This window comes from Delphinapterus leucas, chromosome 16 (assembly GCF_059928025.1).
Source record: "Delphinapterus leucas isolate spDelLeu-1000000601 "Yukka" chromosome 16, BTC_Dleu_Yukka2, whole genome shotgun sequence".
NCBI classification, from domain to species: Eukaryota; Metazoa; Chordata; class Mammalia; order Artiodactyla; family Monodontidae; genus Delphinapterus; species Delphinapterus leucas.
The window spans coordinates 55,174,424-55,194,803 of NC_143144.1; the positions used below are offsets into that span (position 1 = coordinate 55,174,424).

Consider the following 20,380-nt stretch of genomic DNA (forward strand, 5'->3'; position numbering starts at 1 on the left):
CGCAGCCAGGCATGCTTGGACATACAGAGCACAGGACATAATGGGAATCATGTCCACCGACCAGCCAGAGAAGAGCCAAAGCAAGCCTAAGGGAAGCCAGGATGACAGATGCTGTCTGGAGAGGTAATTTGGCCTACAGAGGGCAGTGCCGAGGGAAGGCAAATATTGCTTTGGGTCAAGCAGCAGATCGAGGTGACCAAAACAGACCTCTGACCCAGATTTCCTTTTTGCTGTATCGTCTATATTGAGGAGGTCCCCAAAGCGCTCATTAGTGATAAATTGATGGTGCGTCGGAATGACGCCTGTGTGGCGTCGAGCTGCAATATCGGCTTCTTCTTGCTCACGCTTAAGTCGTCTCTGGTCCGCTAAAAGCTTCTGCCATGAAATTGCATAAAATGGGCTGTGAATCATCTGGTCCAGGGTATTGGAAAACTGCCAACAAAAACAACTAAGGAAAAAGGTGCTGGGTCAATAGGGAGGAAACATGTTGGGGGGGCTTTATGGCCGCAACTGCAAGGTTCCCGCTGTACCCACCCACGTGCGCTCTGTGTAGGGAGGAGACAGCGCTGCGGGGAGAAACCGGGGGAGCACTGGGATGCAGGGAACGCTGGGTCCCATACGGTTACGCTGTCTGCAGACTATCTCCCAGCTCAGCCCAAAGCCTCCTGCCTCCTGGCACAAGGCAGCCAGGGCCAGGGCATCCAGGGGGTCCGTCCGGAGCATTCACGAGCATGGAGCATGGTGGGAGGCTGCAAGTGCTATCCTTCCCTCACTCAGGCAGTGATGAGTTCCCATAGTGGGACCAGGGCTGGCTGATTCCTCCTCCTCAAATCAGGCTATTAAAACTGCTGTGGGCTTTTATTGTGTGGTTCTGTGGCAAGCAGGTCATCTTTGTGCTTCCTATTCCTGCTACTTTATGCTCAAGAAAGTAGAGATACCCATTTCAGAAAACGTGGCACCCCTTCTCCTAGGCCAGCCAACCCTTCCTCCGAGTACAATTGTTAGGAGGCCTCAGCACATGCACCAAAGGCTATTTATGTGACTGACAGAAAGCATCACTTACCTTGTACTTCCACCTTAACTATTTCTTCCTTAGGTGAAATGAAACTGACTTTAAGGGAATGAGGTAGACTATAAATGAAGGAGATAAACTAAGAATAATGGTACCTGGGTTTAGAAGAAATATTCTCTCCTAAATTAAGGAAATAGTCATCTATTTCTACTTTTAAAATAATTAAACAACGTTCCATTTAACTAAATGTCCTCATTGCCTACCGAAAGGACCCTATGGAAGAGAATTTTAATGTGTTTTCTTACTCCATACCAATCATACCTTCCTGGGATTAATATTCTTTGCAGGAAAGCATTGATTAGAACTGATCATTCTGAGCATTCTCAATAAAGCATTAGTCTTCTCCCAGCAGGTAATTAAATGCCTTAAGTGACACCTAGCCCCAAAGGATGGTGGGCCCACTTTTCTATTCTTCTCCAGGGTCTACCAGTAATAAAGCAATAACTCGTCAAATGGCTGTGGGATTTCCAGTGCTCTGGTTAAGTTGTGGTAAAGATTGAACGAGAAAAGACGTGAGAAAGTGCTTTGTGAAGCACGGTAGAGCCCTGCTTTCCAGCTCTGCCTCTGGTACAAGGTAACTGGCTATGTGGCCCGAGGCAAGCCACTGTCCTGTGGCAGTCCTTTCCTGGATAAAACAAGGGAATTGCCCAGATGACCACTAATGTCCCTTCCAGGACTGACAGGCTCTTGTTTTCTGAAATGCCATTATCATCAATGTTAATAATAAGCCACTTGCATGGAAAAATGCCAGGACTGGCATTCCCTGAGCTGGGACATGTGAGTTGTTTCTGTAGCAATGGGAATGGACAGATGCAAATGGAGCAGAGCTCCCTACCCAGTGTGTGAATCTGACCTCAGCAAACCCATCATTCCCATAGTTTAAACACATAAGCCAAAAAACAGGGATAAAGACCCAAGGATCTGTGAGCCAGCGTTATTCAGGAAACAAGCTGCTCACCCTCTGAACTGCTAAACCAGCAAAGTAAAATCTGCTTCCCATGTGGTAGGCAAGAATTCTATCACAAAACCTGCCATGTTGGATGCTAGGGTTTATCATCCTGAAATGGAATGTCAACTTCCCTCATCATAGCAGGCCAGGCTTCGATAGGTAGAATCTTGTATCTCAGTGACAGTGACAAAAAGGAGTCTGTTCTGTGGCCAGATGGACGTCCACTGTGAGTTTTTCACCATGCTATCACAAATAATTCTGTCCATCAAATGCTTCCTCCTGTTTCTTTTCACAGACAGGCGCAAATGTCTTACTGAGCACTGTCTGTATTGTGCCCAGAGAAGGGCAGAGCTGTGGTTTTATTTGTCCTTTGTCTCTCTAGCTGGCAGCAATGATTGTTACCCTCCAGCTCTCTTCAATGTCAGCCTTACCCTAAATCCTTAAGGAAAATCCCCGTAAGCTCTGAAACCAACTCAACAAAACAGCAAAACACAGAAAAAGGGCTTCAGACTTTACGGGGAAAGGGACAGAGTTGCATACACACGAACACCTTCCCTTGCTGCCACCAGGTTCAAAGCAATTCTTCCATCTCTTCATTGCAAGAAAACACTCATCAGAGCTTGTTTAAGCTATAGGACCCTTTCTTCCGGGAATGCAAAGTCTAGAAAACACGCCTCGTCATAACACTTCATCACAACAGCAGCGTGTGATTTTGCCCATCTAGCTGATGTGCCGAACTACCTCTTCCTAAATCCCAAGAGAACGCGTTCCTTTCCCGGCCCCGTCAGTCAGATCACTGCAGTACACACATTTCAGTAGCTGCAGGACAAGGTCTATATCCTGAAGTTCTGGGGGAGAGGGGTTATCAACGTTTATTGGGGTATCTCTCTTCTTCTGATTTAAAGGCAACTTCTTCAAACTGTTTTTATAAAATGTATCATGGGCATTACTCTTTTTCAGTTTCCTCTTTCTCCTACTGCATATTTCTCAATATGAACTGTGCTTTGTGCCAATAGAGGATAGATTTCCCTGGAGAGTAATAAGGCGGGGGTTAGGGGGAAGGACTCTAGGTTCCCCTTAAAAGGCACTGAATGCAGTGGTGGGCAACCTCTTTCTGAACCTCCCGGGCAGATTTGGCATTTGGAACTTAGCACCTTGGGGAAAATCAGTCCTACTCTTTGGAAAAGTGGACTAAAAGAGGAGTGACTGAGCTCATGTCATATAAAAAGTCACCTGTGAAAATCCCAATGTTTGCCTCTAACTGCTAGGCCATGCCACCTCCCTGAATGTCTACTTCCTTCATATTTTTATCTGCACAAGAGCTAAGAGATTTCAAAGGGGGCGATTACCTCTTTATCATCATGACGTCTTCGAATAAATTCTTCTGTGGATTCCAAGTAATCAGCTGGTATAAAATGCCTTGGTGATTCTGAATCTTCAAAACAATAAAGTAAAGTTAAAACAGGCAAAGATTTAGTGGGAAACCAGATTGGGAAAAGATTTCACCTTTCATCCATGACAAATATCAAGTTTGTACCGTCGTTGTTTGGTGGTCAGTATTCAAATTCAGAAGGAAAAAAAACCAAATGCCCTCCCCCTCCCGATTTTTGGATTTACCTGTGAACTAGTTTCATACAAAGAAAACTAATCAGAGGCAAAAGGTGAGCAAAGAGAGGACCGTCTTTGAAAATTGTCCCTATTAAGAGGCGTGCAGGATCTTACAGGGACACACACTGTACACTCACACACACATACACAGGGCCACCGAGAGAGGCTGCCTCTCAAAAAACCTCAGGGTGAATTGGGATTGGTGTGAACTGCAAGGGGTTCAGGAGTTCAAATGAACACATTTCTCAGATGAGCTAAACGGCCAATTTTTCTTTCGAAACAGAGTTTGGTGGTTAGTCTAAATGACATGGGGGATCTGTTTTTAAAGAAGTGCAGCCACTATGAGCCATGATTAATTGCCAAGCAAAACAAACAGAAAACAAAGGACGGACCAGAAAATGAGCACCAAGGGCACACGGGAGGAGGGAACAAAGCAAGCAGAGTGGAGAGATGGGTGAGGTGAGACTGGGCAAATACACAGAAGGCCACCTCCGAGGGACGTTCCCAGTTCACTTTGGGGGTTGTTGTTCCTGTCCAGGCTGTGGTCTGAGTACGACAGAGAGTTCCCATTACTAAAGGCCGGCAGGCAGACCTCCGGGGCCGCGGGTCTCTCGAGAGGGGGCTCTGAGATCCGGCTCAGCCTGGCCATGGTGTGCCGGGAAGACAGCCGTCTGGGAACCAAGGGCCTCCCCCCGGAGGGGGGCTCGTCCTGATGGGGCTGAGACCCCCTGGGGGGGTCTGGCTTCTGGCCCGAGAAGTCCCCGGGACAAAGCTGTCTGGAGGGATGCTGGAAGGGCTTTTTCAACCGAAAAGGGAGGGGGCTCATTAGGTAGATGTTCCTGAGGAGTGTGCCCTTGTCCCCCCTGGGATCTGGGCGCCAGTCGGGCCGCCGGGAGGTCTGCTGCTGCTCGTGCCTACGGATGGTGGTGAAGCGGGTGTAGGAGGCCGGGCAGGTGCCCTTGCACTTGTTGAGGCGGTGTTTGGGGAAGTCTCCGTGAACGCTGCTGCTGCTGCCCTCTCGGCTGTCGCTGGAGATGTTTGAGCAGCGGTCCAGCTCGTCCGAGCAGGCAGAGAGCGGCTCGGAAGGCATGAGGCCCCTGAAGCCCAAGGTGGGGTCCGCCATCCGGCTACATGCTGGGGAGGCGTAGATGCCCCCAGGGTTCAGCCCGCCCGCCTCCCTGGGCCGGAGCTTGGTTGACTCCAGGAGGGACTCAGCCGAGCGGGCAGAGGTTAGGCCGCTCCGGGCCAGCATGGGCGTGGGGGACTTGCTCAGCCGGCCGGACAGGTCCAGCGACGGCATGGACCGGGACCGCTGAATCAGCTGCTCGAAAGCTGTGATGCGGGAGGAGACGGTGTGCTTGGGGACGTGCTCCGAGCCTTCCTGATTGGGGCCCAGCTCGCCCCTGGCCAATGCCAGGCTGCTCCTCTCGAAGTGGGAGGCAAGATCCCGCACACTGGAGGAGGAGACGGACCCCAGGAAGAGGCCGGCCCGGTTGATCTGGTGCATATCTCGGTAGAGCATGGTGAACTGCGGGCCAGCCTTCCTCAAGAGTGGGCAGGGCCTCCTGGCGCTGGTGCTGTACTCCTGCAGGCTCATGGTGCTGCTCGACCTGCCGTCGTAGTCCCGCCGGGAGCGCACGAGCAGGTTCTCCGCGCTGCCCCCCACTTGCAGGGGGAGGCCTCTTTTGGAATCATTCAGAGGAACCGAGACACAAAGGTTCTCACAGCTCTGAGCCTTTTCCGATGGCAACAGGACGCTCTTCTGATCCTGCAAAAGAGCGCTGGGAGCAGAGAGCCTGGGTTTGAATTTGGAGGGGAGGATTTCCGAAATGCAGGCTTTCGCAGCGGACAAGGGTTTCTTGTGCTTACACCCGGGGCCTAACGCACTGCTAGTGTGAACCGCTCGGCTATGAACTGAAGATGAAGAAATCATGTGAGCATTCCCACCTTTATGATCCACTGGAAAGCATGCAGAATAAAATAAACAGACCCATTAGGTTAAAGCTGAAAGCTGCTACCAAAAAAAAAAAAAAAAGGAGAGGTAACATGCTCATTTGTCATAAGGGGTTTTTTGTTTTTTGTTTTAATTTCCAGTCGATGTCCGGAAGCAAAATAATCTGTGCTGCAAAGCAGGTGCAAAGATGCAAAGAAAAATGGCCACCCTGCTAGAGTTAGGAAAAGCTCAGCTAATTTCTAAGAAAAGGGAATCAGAACAAAAAAGAGAGAGATGCTTCAGGGAGAGCAAGGTTGGGGTCCAAAGGAAGGGAAACTATTCATACCAGAAAGAAAAATGGCCGGTGAGATACTAGGGGAGGGGACTACAAGGGCTCCGTGGCCTGGAAATGGATCTCAACAAGTCAAAACTTATCCCAGTCGCTGGAGGTTCACCCTCGCTGCCATCACCCCAGGAATGGGTGTGGACGGGCGAGAGATATCCTGATAGCCGTGTGGATGGGCGAGAGGCCTGCAGGCTTCGCCCAGTTACCTTTAGTTGAGGCCGAGCTGGATGGCCTCTTGAGCCCACTCAGGCCCTGGAGAGGGATATCTCCTCCTTCCAAGACGCTTTTATAAATCTGCCTCTCATTCTCCAAGCTGGTAAGATCCCCGGGAGCCCCATCTGATTCCCTCTTCACCGCGTGGAAGTTGGAAGAATATACACTGAGAACAATGAAATTTTAAAAGAGAGAAGAAAAAAAAAGAGAGAGTAGGATTTAGTATTTTTAACAGTTTTCTAAAAAGCACATTACCAGCTGAGGACAAGGAAACACACTTCCTGGCATCCCAGCCAAGCACCGTCCCTTCTAAAGGGCATTTTTAGACACAGAGCTCTACAGACAAGGCAGGCCCACAGGTGCCCTGGAATGCTCAGGAATCGTGTCTAAACAGCAAGGTGCTCTATTTGAGATGACTGCCTTTTGTTTTAAAAGAATAACTCTGAGAAACACTGCCTGGGGATGGAGGGCAGGAGGGGGGCCAGACAGGACGAGGTTCTGGGGGACCAGTGGTTGCACACAAGATGCAATAGTCGAGGACATGAGTGGAGCTTCTGACATGTTGCCAGCCAGAGTTGGCCATTTCAAGTCCACCACCTGGATTATTTTTCTGGGTTGTTCCTCACAAGTGCTTTGACCAATGGAGCATTAAAATCAACAATGAGGGGCTTCCCTGGTGGCGCAGTGGTTGAGAGTCCGCCTGCCAACGCAGGGGACACGGGTTCTTGCCCCGGTCCGGGAAGATCCCACATGCCGCAGGGTGGCTGGGCCCGTGAGCCATGGCCGCTGAGCCTGCGCGTCCGGAGCCTGTGCTTCGCAACGGGAGAGGCCACAGCAGTGAGAGGCCCGTGTACCGCTTTAAAAAAAAAAAATCAACAATGAAAGGAGGTGGCCCAGCTGCCTAGGGTCTCCAGGAAAATCAGCCCCCAGGTGCAACTGGAAGCTGGGATTCTATGTATTCTTATCCCATCCACTGCTTTCAAAATTTGTATTCAGCACCTTATGACATGTATTATGAGTATAAACTATTGCTGGTTTATATCCTTCATTTATTTTTATCTTGTTGAAAGTCTAGGTATTTTTGCAAGTTACCACAAATCCTTTTTGGAATGAGGTGGGGCACAGAAAAAATTAAGAGCGCCTACTCACTGAACCCTCCCCCTCCCCTAATTCCAGTTTTCTATGCCCTCCCCCGCCAACACACTGACATGTGGGCACGCTCACACGCGCATGCTCACACACTCACTCAGATCAGTGATGACCCCTTTTCCACAAAAGCACTCAGGCTCCTGCCAGGCTGCTTTTCAGTTCTACCAAATTCCATCTACCGGCATCAGTATGGAATTTTTCCAGCTCTAAAGATGTAAACAGCTAGATGAAATTACTTCATCCCAATATTATGAATATTATCAAGTGGAAAGAAACGTTTAAGGAATTACAACAGCGAACACCCATACACCACCCCCAACCTAGATTCTACAAGGAACGCTGGGCTGCATTTACTTCCTCATACATCTGTCCGTCTCTTTCCTTCTATCCATGCATCACCATACAATCATTTTTATACTTCCCGCAGACTCTGGGTCCCCAGAGTTACACACAATGACGGCAACAGCAGCTGTACACCCTGCTTGTTGAGATGGCCTATGTGCGGGGCACTGTGCTAAGTGGCCGATGATCATTCTCTCTTTAACGCCCACGAACGGTCCTACTTTCCCCATTTTCAGATGAGGACGAGCCACTGGGAGAGTCAGGCACTCATCAAAGCTGGCGCAGTCAGTGCACGGGGGGCGCTGGAACTTGAACCTTGTCGTCGGGCACCGCAGACGGTACTCTCGGCCGCTCTAACATTTCCCTACCACCTAGGAGGCAGCACCTTCCAAGAGCCCAGGCTTGCACATCACAGGGAAACAGGGCTTAATGCTGGAGCTCCGTGTGCATCATCACTGCTGAGTGCCACCTGCCACGAATGCACCCCCGGGACGAGCGTATCCAGAGCCAGGAGTCAGAAGTGGAAAAGAGGTGGAAATTCCGTGGTAGGACAGGCAATGTCTCCACCTCAAAGTAGTCAAGCTCCCCGGAGCAATTCCATTGCTTCCAGCACTGGTAACACCCCCTTCCCAGTCATCACCACTTCCCGGGCCCTTGCCATGTGCCCGCCACTGCTTGAAGGGCTTCACGTGCTCTATTCAGGGGACTGCCGGGCTATCAGGGCTCTCCCAGACCCCTCCTCATTATCTCTGGCCTAGGTCAGGGGGTCAAATCTCTTCCCCTTTCCTCGGCCAAGACAGGAGAACATTATTGGGAATCTAAGGGGAAAGAAAACCAACCCTCAACGCTGAGAACAAAAAGCATGTGAATGATGGGAATTCCCTGGTGGTCCAGTGGTTAGGATTCCACACTTTCACTGCCGAGGACGCAGGTTCAATCCAGGCTCAGGGAAGATCCTGTGAGCCCAGCAGCATGGCCAAAAAAAAAAAAAAAAAAAAAGGCGTGTGAATGAAGTGAGTCTACATGCAGCCCTCCAGGGTTCGTGTCTCAGAGAGAGGCCTCTGGAAAGGTCGGGATGGGGGAAACACTCTTTATTTGCAGGCGCCCACTAGACTATCTCGGCCACGAGTATGCTCAATAAATATCTGTGGAATGAATAAAAGGTCACATTTTCTGAAAGTAAAAATTGGCACGTATGATCTGATTAAGGATATGCTTTAATTTGCGAAATTATGTATTTAGAAATTCTTTTACAAGTATAAGGATTATATCACATTCACTGAGGGCTCTTAGCTCCTGAAATCAGTGACCATGGAGTCATCGGAGGGGTGGAAAGAGAAAAACTACAGGGAATTAGGACGACCTGAGCTCAGGCTGGCTGTCCTTACTGGTGCCCGCCTGGTCCCTGCTGGGAGGTGCCCACTCTCACCCGCAGGCTCTGGGACAATGGCTGCACCCACGCTGCTTCTGGCTCTCCTGCTTTTGCCTGCAGGTGGCGTTCACCGACGCCACCCAGGATCTGATTGATAAAAACCGTCACCTCTTGCTAGAGAGCTGAAGGAGCCCTACAGGTGACTTGCAAGGTTGTGGCACTGTCTGCCGATTGAAATAAATGTAAGCTCTTCTAAACCGGCTTTACGTATGAATTTCACAATGAAAGACAAACCTGCCCCTTTTCCAAACTTCCCCTTCACAGTCCACCCTCTTCTTTTTGGTTGCATTTTCTGATTTTGTCCTTCTGTTTAACCACGTTTCTCCTTTTTTGTACAACCTCAACTAAGATCCAGGCATAGATGTCCTTGAGGCTCACCGACCAACAGCCTTTTGGGGAGGGACAGTCTCTAAAGCCCTGCTCACCTTGGTCTGGGGTTACCAGATCTCCCTCGGTACTGGGGGAGTGCCTGACGGCAGTTCCTATTCTGCTGTCCTTCCCCTTGAATTGCCTCAGCCTCAGTCAGAACCTCCCACCCAATCCCCCCTAGTTCCTCCTCACTTTGGTGCTGACTCTCGGCGGCAACCAGCTGCCTGACCCCATACCGCCTCTACTGCACCAGCTGTCAGAACGTCCCTCCCTCCTGCCACTACCCCACCTCTGGCTTTAGTCCACCCGTTATCACCATTTATTCCTGCTTCCCCACCAGAACAACAAACCAGCACTCAGGAAACCTCTCAGAATGGATTTGCTCTAGCCAATTGTTTTCTTTCTGATACCAAAGCCAGCATGCTTTTTCCACATGTGTAACACTTTGCAACTGAGGGGCTCCTTGTTTCAAAACAGTATCTAAAAACTCTTGCCCAATGTTTTTAAATATATCATCTCCATCAGACCTCCTAATGTTGGAAAGACGTATCATTTGTCCCACTGTCCCCCAAACCGAGGACCAGAGGGGTGAAGGCATTTGCAGAAGGTCACAGAGTTCCTGGGTCTTTGCTGTGTTCAAACAGATCAGAGAAGATGGGAAAATGAGCCAGGCTGATGGAGAAAAGCCCGATCAGGACCAGCAGCCACCAACTGCTTCACAAAACAAGTCAAATTCAGAAGCTCAGCCCTCAGTAGCCTGAGCTGACCTGTTTTCGGTTCGGAAAGAGCAAGCCGGGGTGGGGGACACTGCGGAGAACTCACCCTCTGGCTGAGATGCAGAGCTGGCTGCTGAGTTTCAAGGGGGATTGAATAAAAACACACTCACTGAAAGGATAAAGTGAGAGAAGAGAGCAATCATCTTAGGCCCAACTGTTTCAATCATGCTACCAGGAGGGCTCTGGAGGAGACAGGCAGGGTCCTGGCAGGCTGTGATTCCAGCCCGGCTCCAATGAGGAATGTGATTGCTGAGGCAAACCCACTCTGTTTAAGAACTTGGAAACAATCTGGTTCTCTCAGACTCAATTTCTTTCATTTGCAAAACTAAAAGGTGCAAAGAGGCTGTCCATGAAATCCACGCTCAAATCTGTAATCTATGTAGACCTTTCTTTTGAGTTCCAGACACAGACATTTAACTGCCTTCTACACATCCTCACCTACATGGTCCTCAGGCATCTTAAACCCAACCTGTCCCAAACCAACCCCAGCCCTGTTCCTCTGTCTTCCTTCACCCAAGCCAGAAAGCCAGGGGAATCAACCCCCTTCTCCCTCCCCTTGCTCCCCAGACCTAAGCAGTCACCAGGTCCTGCTTACTCCCTGCCCTCGACACAGCTCACATCAATCCTTCTGCTCTCTCCCTCCCGGGACTGCTCACGACCACTCGTCTGTACCTCTGCAGGAAGCACAGCACCACTCCCCAAGCCTGCAGCCCTGACTCCCTCCAATCATATCTGCAAATCACTGCGCATGATATTTCTAGAGAACATCTCAATTTGTCATTCCACTGCTGATTTTATTCATGCCACAAATATTTACGCAGCACCTACTAAGTGTCAATCACTCTCCTAGGTGGAGATTCAACAGAGGACAAAACAAAAAATTCCAGCCTCACTGTTTAAAACCATTTGGTGGTTGGGCTTCCCTGGTGGCGCAGTGGCTGGGAGTCCGCCTGCCGATGCAGGGGACAAAAAACATTTGGTGTTTTCAGGAAAAAAAAAAGAAAGTAACTCTTTCTAGACTTTGGGGAAGGGAGTCTAGACAATCTTAAAGCCTTTTGTACTGCATGAAAAAAATTTTTTGTATTTATGATGTAATGCTACTGTCATTCACTTTTTACTTGCTGCTGCTATATAAAACCTTTCTTTCATTCTCCCCAAAACAGAGATGTTCACTCCTTCTTGGGTCCCATCACTGAATTGACCACACTGCATTCTGATTGTCATGTACAAGTGTGTCATTTCCCAACGACACTCTGAGCCCCTTGAGGCCAGGCAGTTTATCTTATGAATCATTGCATGCCTGGTGTCTAGCTCTGTTTTTCACCAAATACAAATTAGTGGAAAAAATGATTCTACGAAGTTACATGCCTACAAGCACACAGATTTCTGACATTTTTAAGGCCCAGGGGAGTCTCTAATCTCTCATGTAGCTCTTTAGGTAATGATTTGTGTTTTGATCTTACATTGGATTCAGGGAAATAATGTTTTCTCTAGTGGACCATCACCATTTAGGAAAGAGCAGCTTGTTCTTGAGTGCCACCTGCTGGCCAAATAGAGTAAAGCTCTTTGGTTAGGAGAAAAAAATGTATTCGTGCCAATCAATGCTGAAATGATGAGTCATGATGAAAATACACCGCTGACATATATCTGATAACTCCAGGGAATTAAATTCAAAATGGGACATACACTATGATTACAAGTATGAAAGATATATTTTTTGAGAGGAAGAACTGATGTTGTATTAGGATATTGGGGCTATGGGTGAATTTCTTCCTTTCTCTTCCCAGGTTCTTCTAATATTGTGATATGGAACCATGCTAATAAAATGCTAAGCTGCAGTCTGCTCAAGATGTGAAAGTAGATTTAAGACAACACCATCACTTCTCCAGTGACCACAGAGTTTTTGATCCTGGGCTATCGGTGACTCCTCTTTCTTCAGCCCTTGGGTTAAGTAAGTCAAGCCTTGCCAACGTTTCTTTCACGTTTCGTGTCCATGCAGTGAAAGGGACCAGATTTCGTTCACAAGCAGCCTGCCTCAGTGCTAAGCAAGTTGGATTCTAGTTAATTAAGATTCACAGATGCATTCATTTATTCAACAAACTCTTACTGTGCATTTTCATATGTATCAGGCACTGCACTTATGTTGACTCCTCACCAATTCCAAATACTGAAAAACCTAACTCATTTGAACAAACTGGGAGAAAACCAAGCCTGAATTACTGAAAAATCCCCACATGGAAGAACATCAGGAGGGAAAAGCTCATCTATTCCTGTCAAGTGTTTCATGAGAGCTGGGCTATGGCTGAAAAACAGAGGTCTCTGGACCTATTTCCATGATACAAATACAGTGCTTGGTAAATTAACACATCAGATATCTATGTACACCAGTACTCAGAGTGTCTGAAAGCAATTTGCTCTTTTAAAAAGTCTGCATGAGTCCCCCTCAATCCTGCTAACACACTATTACACAAATGGTTGTTTTTTTAACCGCTCAAAACAGTAAACCTTAGCATGCCTTTGGTTAACTTATTACCCAATTTTGAATCAGTACTGGTGCAGGTGAGAGTTTACTGCTGCCACCAGCAGATCTTGGCAGTCTCCTGGCCTAGAACGTCATTGTTCCTACTCTGGTGGTAGTTCTGCCACACACAGCTGTGGAACCTGGACACACACTACCTTTCTGCGCTTGTTTCCTCACCTATAAAATGGGGATAAAAAATAACGCCTGATCCTGAAATGTTGAGGACTAAATGAGGTAAGGTATATACAATGCTAAGCACAGGGCCTGGCACATAGTAAATGCTCAATCAGTCGTTAAAATTATCATTTCATTCAAGACCTGCACTCTTAACTCTGATATCCTGTGGGAGCTGTCTTCTGAATACTTTTAACCTCTACAGTCTATTTCATTCAGTTGCCACATTGCCTTTTTATTTACTAACTTTTTTTTTTTTTTTGCGTGTTTTGCCCCTGAAACTATTAGGGGACTGCATCTTATGCTCCTATTAGAATACCCAGCATAGGGACTTCCCTGATGGTGCAGTGGTTAAGAATCCGCCTGCCAATGCAGGGGACACGGGTTCGAGTCCTAGCCCAGGAATATCCCACATGCCGCAGAGCAACTAAGCCCGTGCGCCACAACTACTGAGCTTGCGCTCTAGAGCCCATGAGCCACAACTACTGAGCCCTTGTGCCGCAACTGCTGAAGCCCACGTGCCTAGAGCCCGTGCTCTGCAACGAGAAGCCACCACAAGGAGAAGCCTGCTCACTGCAACGAAGAGTAGACCCCGCTCGCCACAACTAGAGAAAGCCCGCACACAGCAACGAAGACCCAACGCAGCCAAAAATAAATAAATTTATATTTAAAAAAAAAAGAATACCCAGCATAGTGCCTTAGATCCGGTAGAAATTCACTCAGCCAGCCACCTGAAGCAATTTTTCACCAAAATACCCTAATCCCAGCTCACTGACTTCCAAATGAAACTACTTTTGCAAAATGCCTTCTTTGGCAAGATATGATAGGTTGGATATGCCCAAGTGACCGTAATTGCCCCCATAAACTCAGCATTCAGACCAAGTCAGGCTTCTATTTGAAGAGGTGAACTTTGCTCATTGTGGACTTACCCAACCCAAATGGAACAGGTAATAGTGTGCCTTTCCTCCTTGTCATATTTCAAAGAATGAGATGCAGATGGTGATATAATGGTGATGAGATGAGAAGCTGCTCCTACCAGAACAGCTCCCAAATCTATAGGGTGCACTAGGCAGTATGAAGATGCAGTCCTTGCCCTCATGGAGTTCATAATTTATTATAGTTATAAAAATACAAGAGCATAGGGTTTCCCTGGTGGCGCAGTGGTTGGGAGTCCGCCTGCCGATGCAGGGGACACAGGTTCGTGCCCCGGTCCAGGAGAATCCCACATGCTGCGGAGCGGCTGGGCCCGTGAGCCATGGCCGCTGAGCCTGCGCGTCCGGAGCCTGTGCTCCGCAACGGGAGAGGCCACAGCAGTGAGAGGCCCGCGTACCGCAAAAAAAAAAAAAACCAAAACAAACAAAAAAACCCACAAGAGCATAAGTCAGGTAGACAGCAACAGAAGTAAGTGCCATAAGCGGTACTAACGTGAGACTGGGTATAGGAAGGATCCGTTCGGGCGCATTTATAAAAGCTGAAGTGCCGGCTATTCACCATGTCTGTAAGGGTAGGGAACAGCACGGAAGCATTTTCGGCTGGGATAACAGCTGCATAGTGAAGTACAAAGATAGGTAACCTAGGGCTTCCCTGGTGGCGCAGTGGTTGAGAGTCTGCCTGCTGATGCAGGGGACACGGGTTCGTGCCCTGGTCCGGGAAGATCCCACATGCCGCGGAGCGGCTAGGCCCGTGAGCCATGGCCGCTGAGCCTGCGCGTCTGGAGCCTGTGCTCCGCAACGGGAGAGGCCACAACAGTGAGAGGCTCGTGTACCGCAAAAAAAAAAAAAAAAAAAAGATAGGTAACCTAGGAGAGGACCTGGGATGGTTTGGGGACGGGAAAGGAGTCTGGTGGTCACCCCATGAAGAAGTGCGTGGGGTGTGCATTCATCACTCAGGCAGAATTCTAAGAATTGGTATGGGGGAATAAACCAAGATCTCTGAGAATCAAACAAGTTAGCCCTCTCTTGGCCCCATCTTTCCTCATGATAGGTCCAGCCTGAGGACCTCACCCCACCCCCGCCTTTATACCAGATGTGGCCTTAGTCACCCACTCCGTTCCCCCAAAGATCAGCACACATTCTAAAGGTAAAGATGCCAACACAGGGAAAAGCTTATCAAAGGTAATATGAATCAACACAAAATTAATTTGGAAAAGGAGGGGGAAAAAAATAATTTGAAGACGATAATTGCTACTTATCACCAAACTGTACATCATTCAGATCCACTGGACGGATAACAAAACACAACACAAGCCTCTTCCCGCTTCCGATATTTAACACATCAAGCCATGTAAAGAGTGATAACTTACTATCCAGGAGGCTCTGAAGAAATTTCCGGAGTGGGGCTGACTGCTGAGCTCTGTAAATGTCAAAAAAAAAAAAAAAAAAAAAAAAAAAAAAGAATGTAGATGACTTACTTCGACTCAGATATTTCAAGCCAAGGGGAAAACGAGAGAAGTCCTTTTCCTTTCCTAATTTAGATAAAGCCCTCTGGGAGATGGGGGGCTCAGCTGGAAAGGTCTCAGTGCTGGCGGAAGGCGGTGCTCTTTCTCTAGAAGGATTTCTGGGCTTTTGCCTCCCAGTGGCTGCAACCAGGGCTCTCTGGGTGGGTCGGGAGACGCCCCACTCCTTAACATTTATCTCCAGTCGCAGGCCCACTGGAAAGATGGCCCACCACTTGGCAACAGGCACTAGTGACATGGACGGCACCCTCCAGCAGCTTATCCCCCCACCCTCGGAGCCCCTGCCAAGCCCACCAGACTCCTTCATGCACCCACATGCCTCAACCAGAGTGTCACCCAACACTTCAGGTACAGAACATACAAAAATGCATTTTACGGTGCTTTGTGTCCACCTAGGGGGGTGGGATAGGGAGGGTGGGAGGGAGACGCAAGAGGGAGGGGACATGGGGATATATGTATACATAGAGCTGATTCACTTTGTTATACAGCAGAAACACACCATCGTAAAGCAATTATACTCCAATAAAGATGTTTTTAAAAAAATGCATTTTAAAAGACTGTACTTTTAGATCATTTATTTACCCCTGCAGATTGAGAAGTGTGGAAATGGGGAGAAATGCAGTTTCACAAAACCTATTAATCACCATTTCAGCGTGACGGGAGGGAACGTGTTATCAAATTACAGGCCCCTATGCACAAGGAAGAAAACCAAGAGTCTATGCAGAGAAAAAGCAGCATAATTACAGAGTTTAGGGTTTCTATTGTCTTGGAGAAAGAAAGGCAAAGGGTTCAATATATTTGTTTTTAAAAATAACGTGTTAGTTGAATACATCAACATGAAAGTTAATGTTTAAAGATGCTCCTGGGAATTCCCTGGCCGTCTGGTGGTTAAGACTCTGAGCTTCCACTGCCGGGGGCACGGGTTCGATCCCTGGTCGGGGAACTAAGATCCCGCAAGCCACACAGCGCGACCAAAACCAAAAGCTCCTACCTCTACTAATGACCACTTCAAGGAAAACAAGCTCTGTGGAGGATAAGAGGTACTTGGGGAAAGGAGAGAAAGAAAAACACCAGGAGAAGGAAAAGGAAGAGATTGGGAAAGAGGGAGGATGATGGGAGGGGAAGCAGCCTTCGTCAGGGGCTCACCCCCGGCCCTCCTCTGCCCTCCACCCCCCTCTACTCCTGAGAAGGCACTGCTCTCACCTCCACACCCATCCTTCCAGCCCCTTTGCCCGCACTGGTCTCCCAGCCTTGGCACCTGCCCCGTTCTGGGTCTCCATCTTGGAAGAACTTTTGCACAACTCTGCTGAGTCCTCTGGAAACATCCCCCTTCCTTCCTTCCACAATCACATGTTGCCAATCAGTGCTGTATCCCTGGGGGCTCCCCTGATTCTTCACCACATACTCTCCCTCCCATCAACTACTTACCCAGCAACCACCGAAGTTTTTAGAAGCCTCTTGGTTACCAAATGCACTGACCTTCCCTCAGAGTCTATTTTTGGGGGACCCCTTGGGCAACTCTCATACTTGCTCCACCTCTCACGTTTCCTCCTCACTCTGGTTTTCTCTGACCCGCCCCTCCTCCTGTTCTGTGTCATCCAACATCCCGATGGGTAGCTGCCTGTCTCCCATCCTTTCTCTCTGCATGACTCTCTCTTCGATCTGTAATCTACTCCCAGGGTGGGTGTCTCCACCTGCTCCCAGGGCTTCAACCATCACTTCTCTTCAGGTGACTCGGATTGACTTTCAACGTTCCCGCCTCTCATGGGACCTAGTTTTCTATTTCCAACTGTGTACTGGATATTCCCTATATGATACCAAACAAACACCTTGAAAATAAACTACCTAAAACCACCTCCTTCATCTTCCCTCTGCACTGATTTTCTCCCCACCTTTCTTATGTGACATACTGATGTCCCCACTCTTCCAGCTTCCTGGCCAAAACCCTACAGTTGTCTGTGTCTCCATCCCATTACCCCAACTCTTTGTTCTTCACACCAATTAGTTAAAATGTCCCACTGCAATTTCCTCTGTGATTTCACATCTACCCTTATCCCTTCATGCTGGTGCCACTGGAGTACTCACCCCTACATGCCTGGACTGCTGCAGAAGCCTCCTTGCCCTCTCAACCTCCAACTGGAGGTTATCCCTTCAGTTCAACCTCTCTAGAGCGAGGACACTAACCTTCCTAAAACACTAGTCCTGAATCACATCATTGACTTGAGGGCAAAATCAACCACCTCTTTAACCATATTTTTGGAGTCTCTACAACCCAGGGTCAACCCTCTTTTCCCAAACCTGCCTTCCACTATTATCACCCCAAATTTTCTATTACAGATGAATTCATCTACTTTATTCCTGAATCCATCCTAAACACGTTCACTTTTGTGCTCTCTACCATGCCTCAAATGGATGGCCCCCACTTTTGCCATGTACCTAAATTCCATCAATCCCTTAAGATCTTGGCCAACTCCTGAGAAGTCTTCCCTGATTTCCTGGAAGATTTCCCCCTCTTCTGAGCACTTAGAGGCTGTAGCGTTCATTTAGCTCTTATAGGCATTGCTGTGTACTGTTGGAGATCTTTTATTTACGAGTGTGACTAAGCTGTCACGTTCTTGAAGGCAAAGTCCACTCTTGTGCTGATTTAGAACCTCCCTCAGCACGTCACACACACGTTAGGGACTACGGGTAACGCATAATTGAACCAATGTCAAGATGACTCATTCATGCATCAGACACCTCTTCGGGCCCACCTAGCCCCAGGCAGGGTTGTAGGTACTGGATGCCATCTCTGCCCCAAGGAGGCTGCGGTTACTGCAGTAGTTCTCTAGCTGCTGTCCATCCTGCCACACGTTACAGAACCACTCTTATTACGGTACTTTGAAAAAAGTGCCTGCTGATTCACTTCCCCTCCGGCCCCCCAGCTCACTTCAGGACTTACTTGCAGCCACAGTTCTCCTTTAGACCCAGCTCAGACCTCCATTCCCACAGCAGCTACAGCTGGTGCCAATCTCCGCCCTGGTTGGAGACTCAGCTCCCCACTATGCCCACCCTGTCACACATCTGCCTCATTGCATGCCCTGTCGCTCACCTTCTGTGTTCCCCTGGGCCTAACCGCTGGTCCTGCTGGCTACCTCATCCTTCGGTGACTCTGAATTCCCAAACCCTAACTCCCCTGGATCGGCTTGCAGTGCTTGGCTTCTGCCCCTCGTATCCCTGGCCCCCCTGGCTGCGGCCATAATCACCTGCTTTGAGTCTCTGGCTCTACATGACTTCGTACCCAAGTCACACACACTGGTGGCCTGACCCTCCTTGTCTCAGTTCTGCTTAAGAATAACACGGTCCATTAGCATTTTCCATTTCTCCTGCCACAATCTGTGGACGTCCTAGCCTCTTCAGCAGTGTCCGCATTCCTTTTTTTATTTTCTATAAAGATACCCTTTCCTTGTAAGCGTCTCCTTTGTTTTGTCAGGGAACCCTGGGGGTAGTTCTCCAAACATTTGGTATTTTTCTTCGCCTTGGGAGCCCGTTTACCCTGGACTCTCTCTCTTTCTGACACATCCTTTAATAAACCACATTGGGACATAGCTCCCTTTAAAAATATCAATGTAGGCAGAGTTTCAAACGCTTGTGGCCAGGCTGTCTGGTCTCCGGAGTGCATTTTTTCATTAAGAACCTTCTGACATTTCAAATTACAAATACTACTATTCTGACAGTGCCTTGCACGCAAGAGGCACTCGAATCACAGCTGCTGTGTTTTTGAAAATGATCTCTGAGGTTGGTATCTCCCAGGGCTGCAAAAAAGACATAGAAGTTGCCCAAAAAAGGCTCCCTGAAAATTCAGAGAAGGTATACACACAAGGGGGCAGAAGGGGAGTTAAAAGGGTGACCTCTTGAAAGCAGAGAAAGAGGATGGTAAGCCGGGGGGGAGCAGTTCAATCACTAGCCACCCTGCATATATATTTGAAAAATCCCCTTTAAGGAAGATGCCAAGCTCAAAAGAAATCCAAACAACAATTAACTTGGGGGTCAGCGGTGACCTAAAACAGGAGTCAGAAAGCCATGCAGCTTAAAAATGACCAGCATAACCATTCATCACCCCAACTACATCAAAAACCATAGAACAAAGAAGAAAGCAAAGGGAACTGAGGGCACGAGAAAAACTCGGAAATACCTGTGACAGGTTTGCACTGGGTGCTTTATTAAGCGTCTCCGTTTTTTCTAAATCTGCCTCTAACTCTGTTTGGCAGAGGTTGAGATCTTTTTCTAGATTAGTCTGGTTCAAGAAAGAAAAGATGGGAAAGAGTGTTTTAGTTAGGAGGAAAGGCAGACAGCATGGAAGGTTACGTTTGAAAAACGAGTTTGTTTAGTATCATACATTAATAAGGCAAAGATGGCATGACTAAAACACAAGAGCTTACTAGAAATGAGTTAAAGACAGGAAAACAGGGAATGCAACATTAGGCATAGAGAATATAAATCCTGTGGTAATCAGAGCTCCAAAACTCTACTCTACTTGCTAGAGAGAGGAACTACACAGACCCCAAAAACCTACCTTTTAGGAAATACCTATTTTCTCTTTTTCAGAGTATGGTGACTATGACACATACTATATGTCAGAAGAATAAGCAATTGCTTTAAAAACCTCTACACATTAGTATAAGTCTTAAGAGACTTTGTTAAACTGTTTTATCACCAAGCCAAAAAAAAAAAAAAGTTACAATCAAGTTAAAAATAAAAGGGGGTGGGATTTAATAAAAGAAAAAAGCCCACAACACACACACACTAGCCAGGCCAGAGCGCACACACACAGCCCACAGTGGAATTACCTTTCTATCCTCTCTAGGAAGGATAGAGCAGTCTCCAGGAGTATAATCCCATATCTTTTTGGGAGGCTGACGGGAAGCAGAGGAGGAAATGAAGAAATGAGCGTAAAGACATAAAGACAAACACGGAGACCGGCTCAAACCAAGAGGGGCAACACTAGGAAAACTGTCTCAACACAGAAAAGTGAACTAAAAACAAAAGGAGCGGGCACCCT

The 20,380-nt window shown here is 48.0% G+C and overlaps 1 protein-coding gene across 2 annotated transcripts in view; it reads right to left on the reverse strand.

Moving 5' to 3' along the window:
• The window catches only part of SORBS1 (sorbin and SH3 domain containing 1), a 241,929-nt gene that overhangs the window by 33,215 nt on the left and 188,334 nt on the right, over positions 1 to 20,380 (reverse strand). Inside the window, exons 14-20 of one of the 2 annotated variants that reach the window (XM_089897262.1) lie at positions 20,169 to 20,234; positions 19,514 to 19,615; positions 15,187 to 15,236; positions 6,115 to 6,287; positions 4,119 to 5,588; positions 3,371 to 3,456; positions 208 to 375 (exon numbers count right to left, since the gene is read on the reverse strand). In XM_089897262.1, the coding sequence (XP_089753388.1) occupies positions 208 to 375; positions 3,371 to 3,456; positions 4,119 to 5,588; positions 6,115 to 6,287; positions 15,187 to 15,236; positions 19,514 to 19,615; positions 20,169 to 20,234 (2,115 nt within the window). The remainder of the gene's footprint in view (positions 1 to 207; positions 376 to 3,370; positions 3,457 to 4,118; positions 5,589 to 6,114; positions 6,288 to 15,186; positions 15,237 to 19,513; positions 19,616 to 20,168; positions 20,235 to 20,380) is intronic. The other variant, XM_089897261.1, reaches the window with a different exon arrangement.